This window comes from Mandrillus leucophaeus, unplaced genomic scaffold, assembly GCF_000951045.1.
Source record: "Mandrillus leucophaeus isolate KB7577 unplaced genomic scaffold, Mleu.le_1.0 Scaffold888, whole genome shotgun sequence".
Taxonomy (NCBI): domain Eukaryota; kingdom Metazoa; phylum Chordata; class Mammalia; order Primates; family Cercopithecidae; genus Mandrillus; species Mandrillus leucophaeus.
Genome location: NW_012109674.1, coordinates 465792 through 480577, shown reverse-complemented (window position 1 = coordinate 480577; position 14786 = coordinate 465792). Strand labels below are relative to the sequence as shown.

The following is a 14786-nucleotide window of genomic DNA, read 5'->3' as shown; positions in this document are numbered from 1 at the left end:
TAGTGTTAAATATTTAAAATAAATACACGAAGCAGTTCATTTGGCTGTCAGTTACCTAATCACAGAAAATCACTGAAATGATGACTGGAGAAAACATTAAAAATGTGCTAACCAATAGCACTTTTTGTGATGACAAAAATATTCTGTATCTGTGTCATCCAAGACAGTAGCCGCTAGCCACATGTGGTTAAGAAGTCTTTAAAAATGGCCAGGCATGCTGGCTTATGCCTGTAATCCCAGCACTTTGGAGGGCTGAGGTGGGCAGATCACCTGAGATCAGGAGTTCGAGACCAGCCTGGCCAACATGGTGAAACCCTGTCTCTACTGAAAACACAAAAATTAGCTGGGCAGGTGTCGCATGCCTGTAATCCCAGCTACTCAGGAGACTGAGGCAGAGAATCGCTTGAACCCAGGAGGTGGAGGTTGCAGTGAGCCGAGATCACGCCAGTGCACTCCAGCCTGGGTGACAAGAGTGAAGACTTCATCTCAAAGAAGAAAAAAAGAAGTCTTTAAAAATAAATAGTTACTGGATGTGGTGGCTGACACCTGTAATCCCAGTACTTTGGGAGTCCAAGTTGGAAAGATTTCTTGAGCTCAGGAATTTGAGACCAGCCTGGGTGACAAAGCAAGACCTCATCTCTACTAAAAATAAGAGAAAATTAGCGAGGCATGGTGGCAGATGCCTGTAGTCCCAGTCAGTCAGGAGGCAGAGGTGGGAGGATTGATTGAGCCCAGGAGATCTGGGCTGCAGTGAGCTACGATCATGCCACTGCACTCCAGCCTGGGTGACAGCGTGAGACCCTGTCTCAGAAAAAAACAAAATCAAAAATAAAAATAACTGCCGTGACTGAAGTTAATTTAAAATGTATTTTAATTAAGTTTAAATAGCTGCATATGTCTAATGGTTACCATATCAGACAGTGCAGATTTAGAAATACATTAACATGTTGCACTAGAAAATTTTAAAATTATGCATGTACTTAAATGAAATGCCTTTAAACTACTTATATTAGTTTCAGCAGCTTCCTAAGGAACTCAAACAGAAATAAACAATGAATGTAAAATGCTTTCGGTAAATTCTTATTTTCCTATTACTATTTTTAATTTTATAAAAACACAGAAAGCATTTTAGTGTAACTATGTTTTCTACAGAGAAACCTGGATGGTGAAACCATTGGATTATTTGTAGGACTATTTGAATGGCTGAGTAGATTTTTGTTGGTTTTAGAAAACTATGCTAAATGGGCACTGAGTTTGAAAAGATTTGTTAGAGGCCAGGCACAGTGGCTCACACCTGTAATCCCAGCACTTTGAGAGGCCAAGGCAGGTGGATCACAAGGTCAGGAGATTGAGACCATCCTGGCTAACATGGTGAAACCCTGTCTTTACTAAAAATACAAAAAATTAGCCGGGCATGGTGGTGGGCGCCTGTAGTCCCAGCTACTCGAGAGGCTGAGGCAGGAGAATGGTATGAACCCGGGAGGTGGAGCTTGCAGTGAACCGAGATCGCGCCACTCACTCCAGCCTGGGCGACAGAGCGAGACTCCGTCTAAAAAAAAAAAAAAAAAGCACTGTGGAACCAGACCTGTCACCGTAGCTCGTGCCCAGCACTTTAGGTTTCTCATGTTGGAAGATTGATTGAGCCCAGGAATTCAAGGCCAGCCTGGGCAACGTAGTGAGACCCCATTTCTACAAAAAAATTAAACAATCTCCTGGCTGTGGTGGAGTGTACCTGTAGTCCTAACTACTTGCGAGGCTAAGGTCAGAGGACTGCTGGAGTCCAGGAGTTCAAGGCTGCAGTGAGCTATGATCATACAACTGCATTCCAGCCTGGGCAACAGAGTGAGACCCTGTCTCTAAAATAAGAAAAACTGGAACCAGATAGAAATATTAGTACTTATGTGGGATAGATTGTTATGAATTCACAAGGATATTTAAAAATTGTCATAACCTTTCTTTTTTCAAACTCAGTATAAAATGTGTTCTCGTTTATTTGCAAGGATTTGCTTCTTTATAATAGCATAGCACATGTTTGAACTGTGTTTCTAGCAGCTGTGATGGATTATACAGAAGCACTTATACATCCCCTTAACTGGTGCCTGGTTCTATGTGAGTGAAAGTTATAAGGCATGGGGTATATGGTGGCTTGTAGTAAATCAAACTATTTGACTTTTGAGAAGAACAAACTTTTTACCTTAACCTTTAACAAGTAAAGGACCAAAGAAGAGATTTTGATTACTTTTTGTATCTTGGTAGAACATTTCACGTAAGAAAAATCTTGCCTACTTAAGTATCTCTGTTGTATCCTAGAACAGAATCTATAATTGTTCTAGAAATTAGATAGAAATCATACTTTGAGCTTATGTTGGATTTTTTTCACATTTTAGTGATATAGATCATGGTTTGGTTTATTTAATAAATACTGACCCAATAAATTATTTTCAATAAATTTTATAGTTCACATATACTAAATATATCTTTTTTTGGTTCCCATTAGAACTGAAAGACAGCAAGCAAATTTTATCTATTACAAAGAACTTTAAAGTTGAGAATATTGGACCGCTTCCTATAACTGTTTCGTCTCTGAAAATTAATGGGTATAACTGCCAAGGTTATGGATTCGAGGTGCTGGATTGTCATCAGTTTTCCCTGGACCCAAACACATCCCGCGATATCAGCATTGTGTAAGCATTGGGCTTTAACTTGATTTCAGTTTTGTAGTGCATTTAACAGTGTGAGGATGAAAACTTTTTCCATTGTTAAGACATCTTATGCTGTTTTTATGTAAGTACTTCTTTTGTAGAAGTAAGACGTGTTGTCTTTATTTTGCTTTGTGGCTAAAATTAAAACAATTAAAAGTTCATATGGATGATTCTTTTATTTTCAGGTTCACTCCAGACTTTACCTCTTCCTGGGTAATTCGGGACCTAACTCTTGTAACCGCAGCGGACCTAGAATTTCGCTTCACTCTCAATGTGACTCTCCCTCATCACCTGTTGCCCTTGTGTGCAGATGTGGTTCCAGGACCCAGCTGGGAGGAGTCATTTTGGAGACTCACGGTCTTCTTTGTCAGGTAAACCATTACCATCTCCCTTGTTCTCCTCTCACGGAGTAGAGAAGTCATCCAGGCAAGTTGCGTGAAAACGTGAACTGCCCCAGTGTAGTCAAAGTATATGAATTGAGTGGAATTGTTACTGCCTTGAGAACTGTGACATACATGAAATATTCACTGGCACACTTTAAGGTTATAGTAAACTAATCGTAAGAGAGTCATAGGACCTAGAAGTATCATAGACAGTTGTGCTTCATATATAGTATATTCATAGGCTGTCATGGTGGATGATATGAATGTTAATTACTTGTGTTAGCTCATGCAGTGATGATTTGAGATTAGAAGACTGGAATGACCCCTTTTTGAATGATTTCATAAAAATGGAATTGTAATGTCAAATTTATAAATATGCACAAGTTTGGAGACTTGTGTGTGTTTTTTTAATCTTTAAGGAACATCAGAAATTATGTTATAAATCTTAGGGAATTTTAATACTGCATCTTCAGATGTTTCTCGTAAATCATTCCCCACTCTTCTGTGATGAAACTAGTCATTTGAATGCCAGTCAGAACCATGCGATACTGAACCTCATTGCTTTCTTCCTCAGTTTGTCCCTGTTGGGTGTGATTTTAATAGCCTTCCAACAAGCACAGTACATTCTCATGGAATTCATGAAAACAAGACAGAGGCAAAATGCTAGCTCCTCTTCACAGCAAAACAATGGTCCCATGGATGTAATCAGCTCCCATTCTTACAAGTAAGAATTCTTATAGTGTGGTTGGGAGTGGGAGCAGTTTCTCTTTTGATATTACTTGTTTCTGATTTAATTTTAAGTAACCGTAAATTTTGACTCCACATTTATTTTCATAAAATTTCCTTTAAGTCACTATGTGAACAGCTGCCCCATTATTATTATGAGGTAGTCTCCACGCAAGGACTTAGTTGATGGGTATTCTCATTGGCAGACAACTCTTGGAGCTTTAGAAGAAGGGAAGGTAGAACTTACGCTCCGTACTGATTGCTACCCTTTTCTCATGGATGTGGAAGTGGAGAAGTAGAGTTTGATTTGCTTTGCCTTTACGCTAAATGTTTTTCTTCTTAAATTCAGAAGCAATTGCAAGAACTTTCTCGATACATATGGCCCCTCTGATAAAGGCAGGGGAAAGAACTGCCTTCCAGTGAACACTCCCCAAAGCAGGATCCAGAATGCTACAAAGAGAAGCCCAGCCACCTACGGTCATTCTCAGAAGAAGCACAAATGCTCAGTATATTACAGTAAACACAAAACCAGCACAGCTGCAGCCAGCAGCACCAGCACAACTACTGAGGAAAAACAGACTTCGCCCCTGGGCAGCTCACTGCCTGCTGCTAAAGAGGACATTTGCACTGATGCCATGGGTGAGAACTGGATCAACCTCAAATATGCAAGTGGCATAAATGTCAACCTGCAGAAGAATTTAACCCTTCCCAAAAACTTACTGAATAAAGAAGAAAACACACTGAAAAACACAATTGTTTTCAATAATCCTTCTTCAGAATGTAATATGAAGGAGGGAATACAGACATGTATGTTTCCTAAGGAAACTGACATTAAAACTTCAGAGAACACAGCCGAGTTCAAGGAACAGGAGCTCTGTCCACTGAAGGCCTCCAAGAAACTACCTGAAAACCATTTACCAAGAAACTCACCTCAGTACCACCAGCCAGACTTGCCAGAAATTTCCAGGAAAAATAATGGTAATCTTTTCATCCCCTTTGATAATTCTCTCCTGTTTGTCCCGAGTCTGTTTTTAATGGAATTTGTTCTCACCTGTGACCGTTAGTTTTAATTGTGGATGCTGAGTTTTTTAGTTTTAGCAAAGGTTTAAATGTTGAACAAAGACATATAAAAAGTTCAAGATGAGACATCAGGTTTTTAAGAGGTTTAAATTTTAGTATATAGGTTTAGAAGACTATGAATATCGTATTTTCTTATTGGGATGACATGGACACTTTTTTCTAAATTAATTAATTAATTAATTAATTAATGTATTGAGATGGAATCTCGCTCTGTCGCCCAGGCTAGAGTGCAGTGGTGTGATCTTGGCTCACTGTAACCTCCGCCTCCTGGGTTCAAGTGATTCTCTTGCCTCAGTCTCTCAGGTAGCTGGGATTACAGGTGTGTGTCACCACACCTGGCTGATTTTTGTATTTTTAGTAGAGACGAAGTCTCACCATATTGGCCAGCCTGGGCTCAAACTCTGACCTCAAGTGATCCACCCTCCTCGGCCTCCCAAAGTGCTGGGATTACAGGCATGAGCCACTGAACCTGGCCTTAATTATTATTTTTTAACTCAGATTTTCAGACTATTTGTAAAAATTAATCAGCCCATGAAATGTTTCTGACTGAACAAAACTTCAGCTATTTTATTTAATAGCTACCTGGCCCTGGTTCTTCTCTAATTGTATTCCTTGGTTAAAAGAAGACAGATGTTCTCATGTAGCAAAAACAGTTAAGGAAAATACATGCCAAAGTAGACTAGGAGGACGACCTCCATAGAGAATTGTCATTATCCTTTAATAGATCCCTTTGGCCTGTTGTGCTTATTTATAAGTTTAGAAGGGTCTGTGCTTATTTTCTTTTTTTGTCCATCCTGACCATTTTAATATACACATTTCTGTACCTGTTACAGTCAGATTTGTTTTGTTTTGTTTGAAATAAGGTCTGGCTCTATCACCCAGACTGGAGTGCAGTGGCGCAATCTTGGCTCACTGCAACCTCCACCTCCAGGCTGAAGCCATCTTCCCATCCCAGCCTCCCGAGTAGCTGGGACTATGGGCACATGCCATCCTGCCCAACTAATTTTTGTATTTTTTTGTAGAGATGGGGTTTCACCATGTTGGCCAGGCTGAGCTCAAGCAATCTGCCTGCCTTGGCTTCCTAAAATTCTGGGATTACAAGCGTGAGCCACCACTCCTGGCCTGTAGTCAGATTTTTGACACTTTTTAATCTAGGAAAACTCAGTTGCCTTTTGTCTTATTTGAAGCATCTAAATATAACTTCATCTTTTTCACTTCTTGATATTGGAGAAGAGGTACAGAAATTTTATGGATTGACTGCTTCTGATGAGCTTTATGCATTCGGTGAAAATCCTAAACTGAATTTTAAATGTTCTATAAAAGGACATTTCTAATTTAAAAGAAAGTTGGAGTCCTCTGAGGGGAATGTGGTCTAGGCAGCTGCACACATGCATTCTTGGTGCACTTAGTACAACCCGTTCGTACCGTTTCACCTGGCAGTGGTGTGCACGCCTGAAGTGGACTTATGTCTGCAGGGTGGACACTGTGCCCTGTGTCTCCTCCACCTGGCACGTGAGTATGCCCCCTGGTAATGCAGTTAGCCAGATCGTTGCATGAAACCATGGCATACCTTGTCTGTGGATGTATTACGATGGGGTGATTGGGTGTCTTATTCTGTTTGTCTCTCAGACACTCTCTGGGGTGTAGAATACAAAACATTTGTGAAAGGCTGAATTATGGGGTGAGACCTGTTGGACATTTCTCCCGTTATGTTAGTCTTTTAGGCTTGAGCGCAGTCAGGATGACTTGGCACACACTTGAAATTAGAGTTGTTTGAGGGAATCCTCCCTCCAGAAGTGCTTCTTCTGTGATCCCTTGTGCCCACAAGACATATGCTCCTGCAAGATACAATGCCTGTGGCAGTGTGGTAGATGGATGGGAGGGACCTTCTATATCTTAATACTTTAAAGCAGTTGAAATATAAAGGCATGGATGAGAAATATGGTGTCAGAGTAGGTCAAAGGATTTGAATTCTTCTTCAGGATCCTCCTGTCCAGTACTTGATGTTCAATGCCGATAGCTGAGGCAAGATTAGCAGGTAATAACACTTTAATAAGCATTAGTAAATTTAATATGGGAGTCTGGAAACATAGGATTTGCCTGTATCATTATAGATGGTAAACCTGCCCAGAATCTTTCCTTCCTGTACAGATTACTGGTGTGCTTATAATGTTTTAAATGGCAACAAATCTTTCACTGCCAGAATTTAAAAATACTGTTTGGCTGGATCAGCAGCATGTTGAGTGGTACCAGAGTGATTGTTGATCAGATCAAATAAGAACTGAGGAAAGAACTTTTGCTTTCCAACATGTTCAGACCAGCAAATTCAGAGGTGCTAATTCACAGTCCTCTACTTGTCTACAGAAGTAATATGTTAGCAGGAGATTCCTCCCAGGGAAGTTCGTTCATTGACAGGCATTTTGTTCTAACTGTTTTATGTTCACAGCACTGTCCTAGGAAAATACCAGAGATGTTAAAAAGTGAATAAATTGCCTGCTATCCATGTACAATTTAAAATTGTTCAGGAATTTAAAATATTAAAAATAAGAAAGGACTGAGAAATCTAGGGAAAGATAATTATAGTCTGAAGGGAGGGTTTGGAGTTTTACTAATATTAAGGGTTTGGGGCTCTGTTGAATTTCAGAGGAAAGCGTTGCAATTGGCAAATGGTAAACAGGTGTATAATTGACAGGTAAGTCACAAGTGCAAAGAATGCTTGAGAATGAGAAAACCATATATATAAGAACCTTCAAATTTTTACTTCCAGCTTTGAGCATTAGTTCTTTGCTAGTTTTGAAAAGTATTTTACTTTGTGAAATGTGTGTTGTTTCCACTGTAAGATCTTTTCTAGAATCTGAAGAAAACAGCTTGGTCTTTGAGCTGAGCTCAACCTGCCTGATAGCTGAGAGTCCTAAGTGCCAGTCACGTTGTCTCCTGTGTGACTGGCAGTTAGGATTCCAGCAGAATGGGAACTCACTCAGTGTGTTTGCCGCATTTTAGCCATTTCTCCCAAAGTATACAAATGGTCGTAGAAACTATTCTAGTGACAAGATTGCCTTTAAAGGGAAAAAGGGAAAGGCGGGGACATTCCTGCCTCTTCAGAATACGTTAAGTGATTTTCCTAACCTATCAAAACTCCTAGAGGCACCTGAAGAATCTGCCTTCTCCTATTCTGAGGCTTTCCCCCTGCCAGGTATAGTTTATTGTGTGCGAAGAAAATGTTCTAGGGTATTTATGCATGACTTTGACTACATACTTGTCATCAAGAAACAGAGTATTTGTAAGTAACAGAAAATGTGTCTTATTTGGGAGGCCGTGGTGGGCAGATCACTTGAGCCCAGGAGTTCCAGACCAGCCTGGGCAACATGGTGAAGCCCCTTCTCTACCAAAAGAAATGTAGTAGCCAAATGTAGCCAGGCATCGTGGTACATCAGCAGGGGCCTGTGGTCCCAGCTACTTGGGAGGTTGAGGTGGGAGAATCACTTGAGCCCAGGAGGTCAAGGCTGCAGTGAGCCGTGGTTGTGCCTCTGTACTTCAGCCTGGGTAATGAGTGAGACCCTGTCTCAAAATAAAAGCAAAAATAAAAAATGAAAAAAAAAATGTGTCTATCCCTTTTCTACTCCATTTCCCCTGCCTGCTTTGGAGAGGCCTATAGGAAATAATTAATTAAAATTCCCAATAGAAATAAAGTCTGCTGACATTCTTTAAGGCTCTGTTTCTCTACGCTTGTTTTTGGCATCAACTTGTCAAACAACTATCAGTTAAACTTGTCAAACATTTGTTACACGTTCCAGAACCTCTTGGTCATCTGACAAGAGTGGGGGTTTATGTGTAATGTAAATGATCTTGTGAATATAGCTCTTTTTAAATGTTTGTAACCATTTTCACTGTCTGATCAAAATAATGTAGATTTGGAATTATGGCTAAAGACAAGCTGTGGTTGGCTGCAGCACTACCAAGGAGAAATAGTGAGCAAATTTCACGGCTTTCTACCTGTGATAATGTAAGGTATAATTAAATTTGATAATAGCTTAAGGCTTGAGCTTAACAGTACCTGAAAGTGTTCACTGAATTAGGTACCTCCACTTTCTGAAATTATTGGTATTTGCAGAAATTCAAAAAATGTTCCCGTTTACTTAAAGATACTGTTAACTTGAAGATTTAATGGTTTATTCAAAACAGACCACGTGATTGTGATTAGATTCGAGACAGTTTAACTTTAAGCAGGTTACTGAGGAGATCACTTGTTTCTTGTTCTTCCATTTGCTTCTGTTTTTTAACCACTTTTTAAAGGAACTATTGACCTATAAAGCTGTATATAATGTATGCATCTTGATGAGTTTGGGAATAAGTATACATCGTGAAACCATTACCACCGTGAAAGGCATTAACATATTCACCCCCCAACATCTTCTGCCCCGTTTATTATTATTAGTGTTCCTTCCATTTGTTTTTGATTTTTAACTGTGGTGCAAACACTCTTACTCCCTGAGGTCATGGGGAAGTTGCGTGCTTAATAGGATGACTTGGTGTATTAGGCTGTTCTTGCACTGCCATAAAGAAATATCAGAGACTGGATAATTATAAAGAGGTTTAATTGGCTCACAGTTCTGTGGGCTGTACAGGCTTCTGCTTCTGGGGAGACCTCAGGAAACACAGTTATGGTGGAGGGGTGAAGGGGAAGCAAGCACGTCTTGCGTAGTGGGAGCAGGAGGAAGAGAGTGAAGAGGGAAGTGCTACATACTTTTAAACAACTGAATCTCGTGAGAACTCTCTCACTATAATGAGAACAGCCAGGGGGAAGTCCACCCCCATGATCCAATCACTTCCCACCAGGCCCCTCCTCCAACACTGAGGATTACAATTCGACGTGAGATTTTGGTGGGGACACAGAACCAAACCATATTGCGTGGATTGACCCTATTTGTAAATGACGTATGTATTTGGTGTCCCATATTCTTGAATACTTTCATGTTAGAATTTCTCAGAGTTACTGCAGAACTTGTTGTTAACATTCATTTTATTGTTTTTCCTGATTCTTGGCCCCAAGAAGGCATTACTAATTTTCTAAAAGTCTGTGCATTATTACTTTTTGGGGATGGTTTTGTACTGGCTATTAAATTTGGATCCTTCCTAAGAAGCTTTGATGACTAATACTTTCAGTGCTATATTCTTGACCTGAAGAAAACTGAAGGAAATCCATTTTCTTACAAATTAGGACACCGGGAGAGTAGCACCTATTTTTTGAGGCAAATATCTGCATTGTATTTCATGCTTATGGCTTCCAGAATCCAAAGGGATATTCTTCTTGTGCTTTCTTTTTCTGGTATGGACCCTGTTTGCCTTGCTTTTGTCTGTCTGCTTTACTCTTTCACAGTGCTTGATGTTTTCCTTTGTGGATATCTAACCGTCAGTTTGTGTTTTAGAAGGAATTACATTTCAAAGGTGATCTCTGCTAAAGAATGATTTTTAATTTTGACAAGGTAGGAAATGGAGGGTAATGATGATTCCACAGGGCTGCTGTAGGATGCTCTTGGTTCGAAAATGCACAGGTTTGAAAGGGATCTGAAAGATGTGTCCCAGCAGTCCTCTAAATGAAGTCGATCTAAACCCTCTAGGCAAATAGTTGACTGTCTTATAGAGACAGAAATTCCTGGGAAATAGCCTTAGTAGCCTTTGATTCAGATTCTTCACTAACTCCAAGTTATTCCCGGTTATTAAAGGAAGCAGTTGATAGTGATCAGCTTTGTCTCTGGATATGACTTTGGCCATTGTATTTCCATCATAGCCAAAAGCATTAAAAACATGCCATGATCTTTATTTTATTTATGTAATGAGTCTGGCCAAAGGATTTATTTTCTGTATTCATTTTGTAACATTTGGAGAATATAAACTTAACTTTGGGATAGAGCCCCTTTTTCTGAAAGTATAAGACCTAATATGTCCTGGTTGTACTTAAACCATAAAAGCCTGCATTACTTTACAAGGTGTGCCATTTGCTTGGCTGGCATTTTTATGGTTACATAATATTTATATAATTTTCTGCTAACCAAATAAAAGTATGTTTACCTGCTAAGTGTTATTTGAAAACTTTATGTATCTTGCTTTGAGTGAGTTTAATTTGTAGCCTCAGAATTTCAGAATCAGAGGGGACTTGACTCCTCCTTTCCTTCTGTGGGTGAGAGAGCTGACCTGCCTCGAGTCCCACAGAAGGGCTGGCTTGGAGCCTCTGCTGATAATCTGGTTAGGTGTCCATCCTGCCGGAGCCTGCAGCCTGCTTTGCTGGGAAATATTTGCTCTGCCCCATGGTCATCTAAACTTCTCAGATTTCAAAGGTATCATTAGGGATTCTTAGTTCAAGAAAAAAGAAGGTACTGAAATACATCGCTTCAAACTGGAAAACAGGCCAGTTATTGTGGAGTTGAAGTTCATTTGCCTTTATTGTGGGATAAGAGATAGAAGAAGTATACTGATGAAATCACTTAAAAGAAAAATGGAAGAAAACATATTTTCAGAAAAGGTTCCTCCCAGCACCCACTTTTGCCATCTGATTAATCAGCTGTTGGCTCCTCTGCCGATTGGCTGCTCCACAGGTTCAGGGTGGGCATTCACTGTAGCAGGGAGGACCTTCCATGAAACAGTCATGTGTCCTTTGGTGGGGATGCTTTACATTTATATCTGTTCTGTTTTCATCTTTATGACTGTCAGACAAGGGAGGCAAGGAAGGGGGGGTTGTGTTCATTTTATGAATAAGGAAACTAAGGCACAGGCAGCTTAGGAGACTTAACTTTGACTGTAAAACTAATTAGTGGCTGTCATGACCAGAATCCAAGTCTTTATCCTTCTCTCCCTCTTTGCCAGCTTAAAACATGTGTATATAAAATGTACATTACATAAAACTTATTTTAACCATTTTAAATTACCGAATTTAGTGGCATTAAGTACATAAACATTGCTGTGCAACCATCACCACTATCCATATCCATTTCCATTTCCAGAACTTTTAATCATCTTGGACAGTAAATCTGTACCCATTAAATAATAAATACCCATTATCTCCTTTCCCCAACCCCTGGTAACCACCAGTCTACTTTCTATCTCTGTGAATTTGATTACTGTAGGTCCCTCATGGGTAGAATCATAAAACGTTTGTCCTTTCGTATCTGGCTAAGTTCACTTAGCATGATGTCTTCAAGGTTCATCCATGTTGTAGCATGTGCCAGACTTTCTTTCCTTTTTTGAAAAAACCATCTTGACCATCTTAATCGTGCAGTTCAGTAGTCTTAAGTATTTCACATTGTTGTGCAATGAGTCACGCTGAATGGTATTCTGTTGTGTGTATATACCATATTTTGTTTATTCGTTTATCCATCAGTGGACACTTGGCATTTTCCCACCTTCTGGTTATTATGAATAACGATGCTGTGAATATTGGTGTCCCCGCCCCCCACCTTTTTTCCTTGACCTCTTTTAAAGACTTTTTGTAGAACTCTTAGTATACTTTCATCTATGAACAAAATAAATTTCTAGAGCTTCATGGATGTTAAAAACAATGCTAAATTTAACTCTCATGAAGTCAAATTAGATGTTTGGTGTAGGAAAGAATATGGGGAATGTGAGTGGAAACTATTAGCTAGAAATTGAATTGTTTTTGTTTATTAAAGGGAATAACCAGCAAGTACCTGTCAAGAATGAAGTAGATCATTGTGAAACTTTGAAGAAGGTGGACACAAAGCCTTCTTCAGAAAAGAAGATTCACAAAACATCTAGAGAAGACATGTGTTCTGAGAAACAGGACATAACTTTCGTAGAGGTCTGTATTTTTTTTCTTGCCTATTAAAAAGAACAAGACTCATTTTTAGAGCTGAGTATTAAGTGAATATATATATTTCATATGTTTCACTGCATTTGAATCCATATTAGTAACTGGTGAGTTTGATGTGTGTGTTCAGAAAATTTTATTTACCTTCTAATTATATAAATGTTACTACAGTAATTTTTAGAGAAACCAGATAACTTTTACTCTGAAGATAATCTATTCTTAAGCAAATGGGTAATTCTTAGGTAACGATGGCAGAGTAGAACTTGACTAACATATTCCTTCTATCCAGTTATTACTGAATATCCATATTTTAGGGCATACTCTTGCTGAGTTGTATTGCTTTTTGTCTGTCTTTGTCCTCATCTATCATCTTCTGTCTAAAAGATGAGAAAAGTATTCATGATATAATAGAAGAAAATTTTCCTGATATGAGGGAAGAACTAAATTTGTAGATCAAAGGGGCACAATGTGTACAACAGTAAAAACTGATACTCATACTGGGCATAGGCATTTAGTTACATTAATTGAACTTCAAACATAAAGAATTGTGCAAAGGCAGGAAAATCAAGAAGTACAAACTTAAGCTCAGACTTTTCGATAGGAACATCTAACACCAGGAAACAGTGGAGCGGTATCATTGAGAGAATGGAAATGTAAACAAAGAATATTGTGTCCAGCCAAGTTAATACTCAAGTACAAAGGCAACAGGCAGACATCCTTAAATACAAATGAAATCATAAGCCATTCTTGTAAAATCAAGTTAATGAAATTTAGCCAAGCAAGATAGAAGTACAAATGAACACTCAGATGAAAGAAGGCATAATAAAGGTCTCTTGTTGAAGTTTCAATCTATTTTATATCCAGAGCAAAGACTAAAACTTTGGCAATTATAACCACAGAACAGATTGGAAAATTGAAACTTTAACCAAGTAAAAATATAATATAATCTGCAAAAACCAGGAGGTGGGATTGAGAGGTAGGTGAAAATAAATTTTAATTTTAGTATTTCTCAGTAGAGAGCCAGTACTATGAAAACATGAAACGTGTAGTTTAAAAGGGTGATAACTTAAGAAAATATTTTTATAGTCTTTTTCTTAACCTTAGAGAGATCCTTAAGGAATTAATATAGCATGTATTGAAGAAATAATTATTTGAAACTTGGCAGTTCCCTTGGTTCTACTTTGGTTTATTTTTCTTATGTTAAATTCATATAAAATTGACCCTTACATTTTTAGTTAAAAATTATGTATATTCCTAGTGTTATAAATTATTCCTATCATCTGTACTGCTATTCTTTCATGTGTGTAGGCTCATAGAAAAATACTCACAAATAAGGTTTGCAAAATAATGGGAGACCCTAGTTATTTCTGAGTGGTGGGATTTTGGATTACTTCTTTTTCCTTTTTTATTTTCTTCTCTTTTATGAAAACTTTATAACAAACATGAATTTTTTAATTCAAATAAAGTAAAATGATACAAAAAAAGTATGTTGCAAGCAGTCCAAACCATGAACTTACAGTCTGTTTGGAAAGACAAGAGATTTCTGTGTAACCAAACACAAGATTCATAGTAGAGGGGATTTCAGAGATGGAAAAGTCTGTATAGGCCAGGGTGCCATGGAAAGCTCCCAGAGGAGGTGGAAACTTGTGCAGGTAGCATGTGGAAGAACAGAGAAGGGAAGGTGGGTAGTGGACAGCACTGAGCCCCCAGGTGGAGGAACCATTGAGGCATAATTGGGTGCAATTAGGGAGCCATCTGACTGGGAAGAAGCTACCTTTGGGGAAGTAATGGGAGGGAGAGGACAGAGTCCTCCTAGGTTGGAAGGCCATTGAATGCTGATTGAAAGTTCAGACTTTCTTCCCGAGGTCTTGATGGGAAACACAAATGATGACATAGGCTGAGTGAAAGCAATAGGAAGGTGGTGGTATCCGTAGAGAACTGAAGAATTGTTGCCTGCTAAGGAATTTCAGAATCAAATTTGTTAAAAGCACGTTTGTCCAAACAAAAAGTTGTTTTGGAGGATTTGGCCTGAGGATTGCTGCTTTGGGACCTTTCTGCAGATTTTGGGGAGGT

At 38.9% G+C, this 14786-nt stretch overlaps 1 protein-coding gene across 1 annotated transcript in view; it reads left to right on the top strand.

Annotated features, from left to right (window-relative positions):
• KIAA0922 (KIAA0922 ortholog) overlaps positions 1-14786 on the top strand; it is a 195812-nt gene that overhangs the window by 159143 nt on the left and 21883 nt on the right. The window contains exons 22-26 of the mRNA XM_011969377.1: positions 2498-2684; positions 2888-3073; positions 3660-3809; positions 4161-4789; positions 12556-12704. Coding sequence (XP_011824767.1) covers positions 2498-2684; positions 2888-3073; positions 3660-3809; positions 4161-4789; positions 12556-12704 — 1301 coding nt within the window. The remainder of the gene's footprint in view (positions 1-2497; positions 2685-2887; positions 3074-3659; positions 3810-4160; positions 4790-12555; positions 12705-14786) is intronic.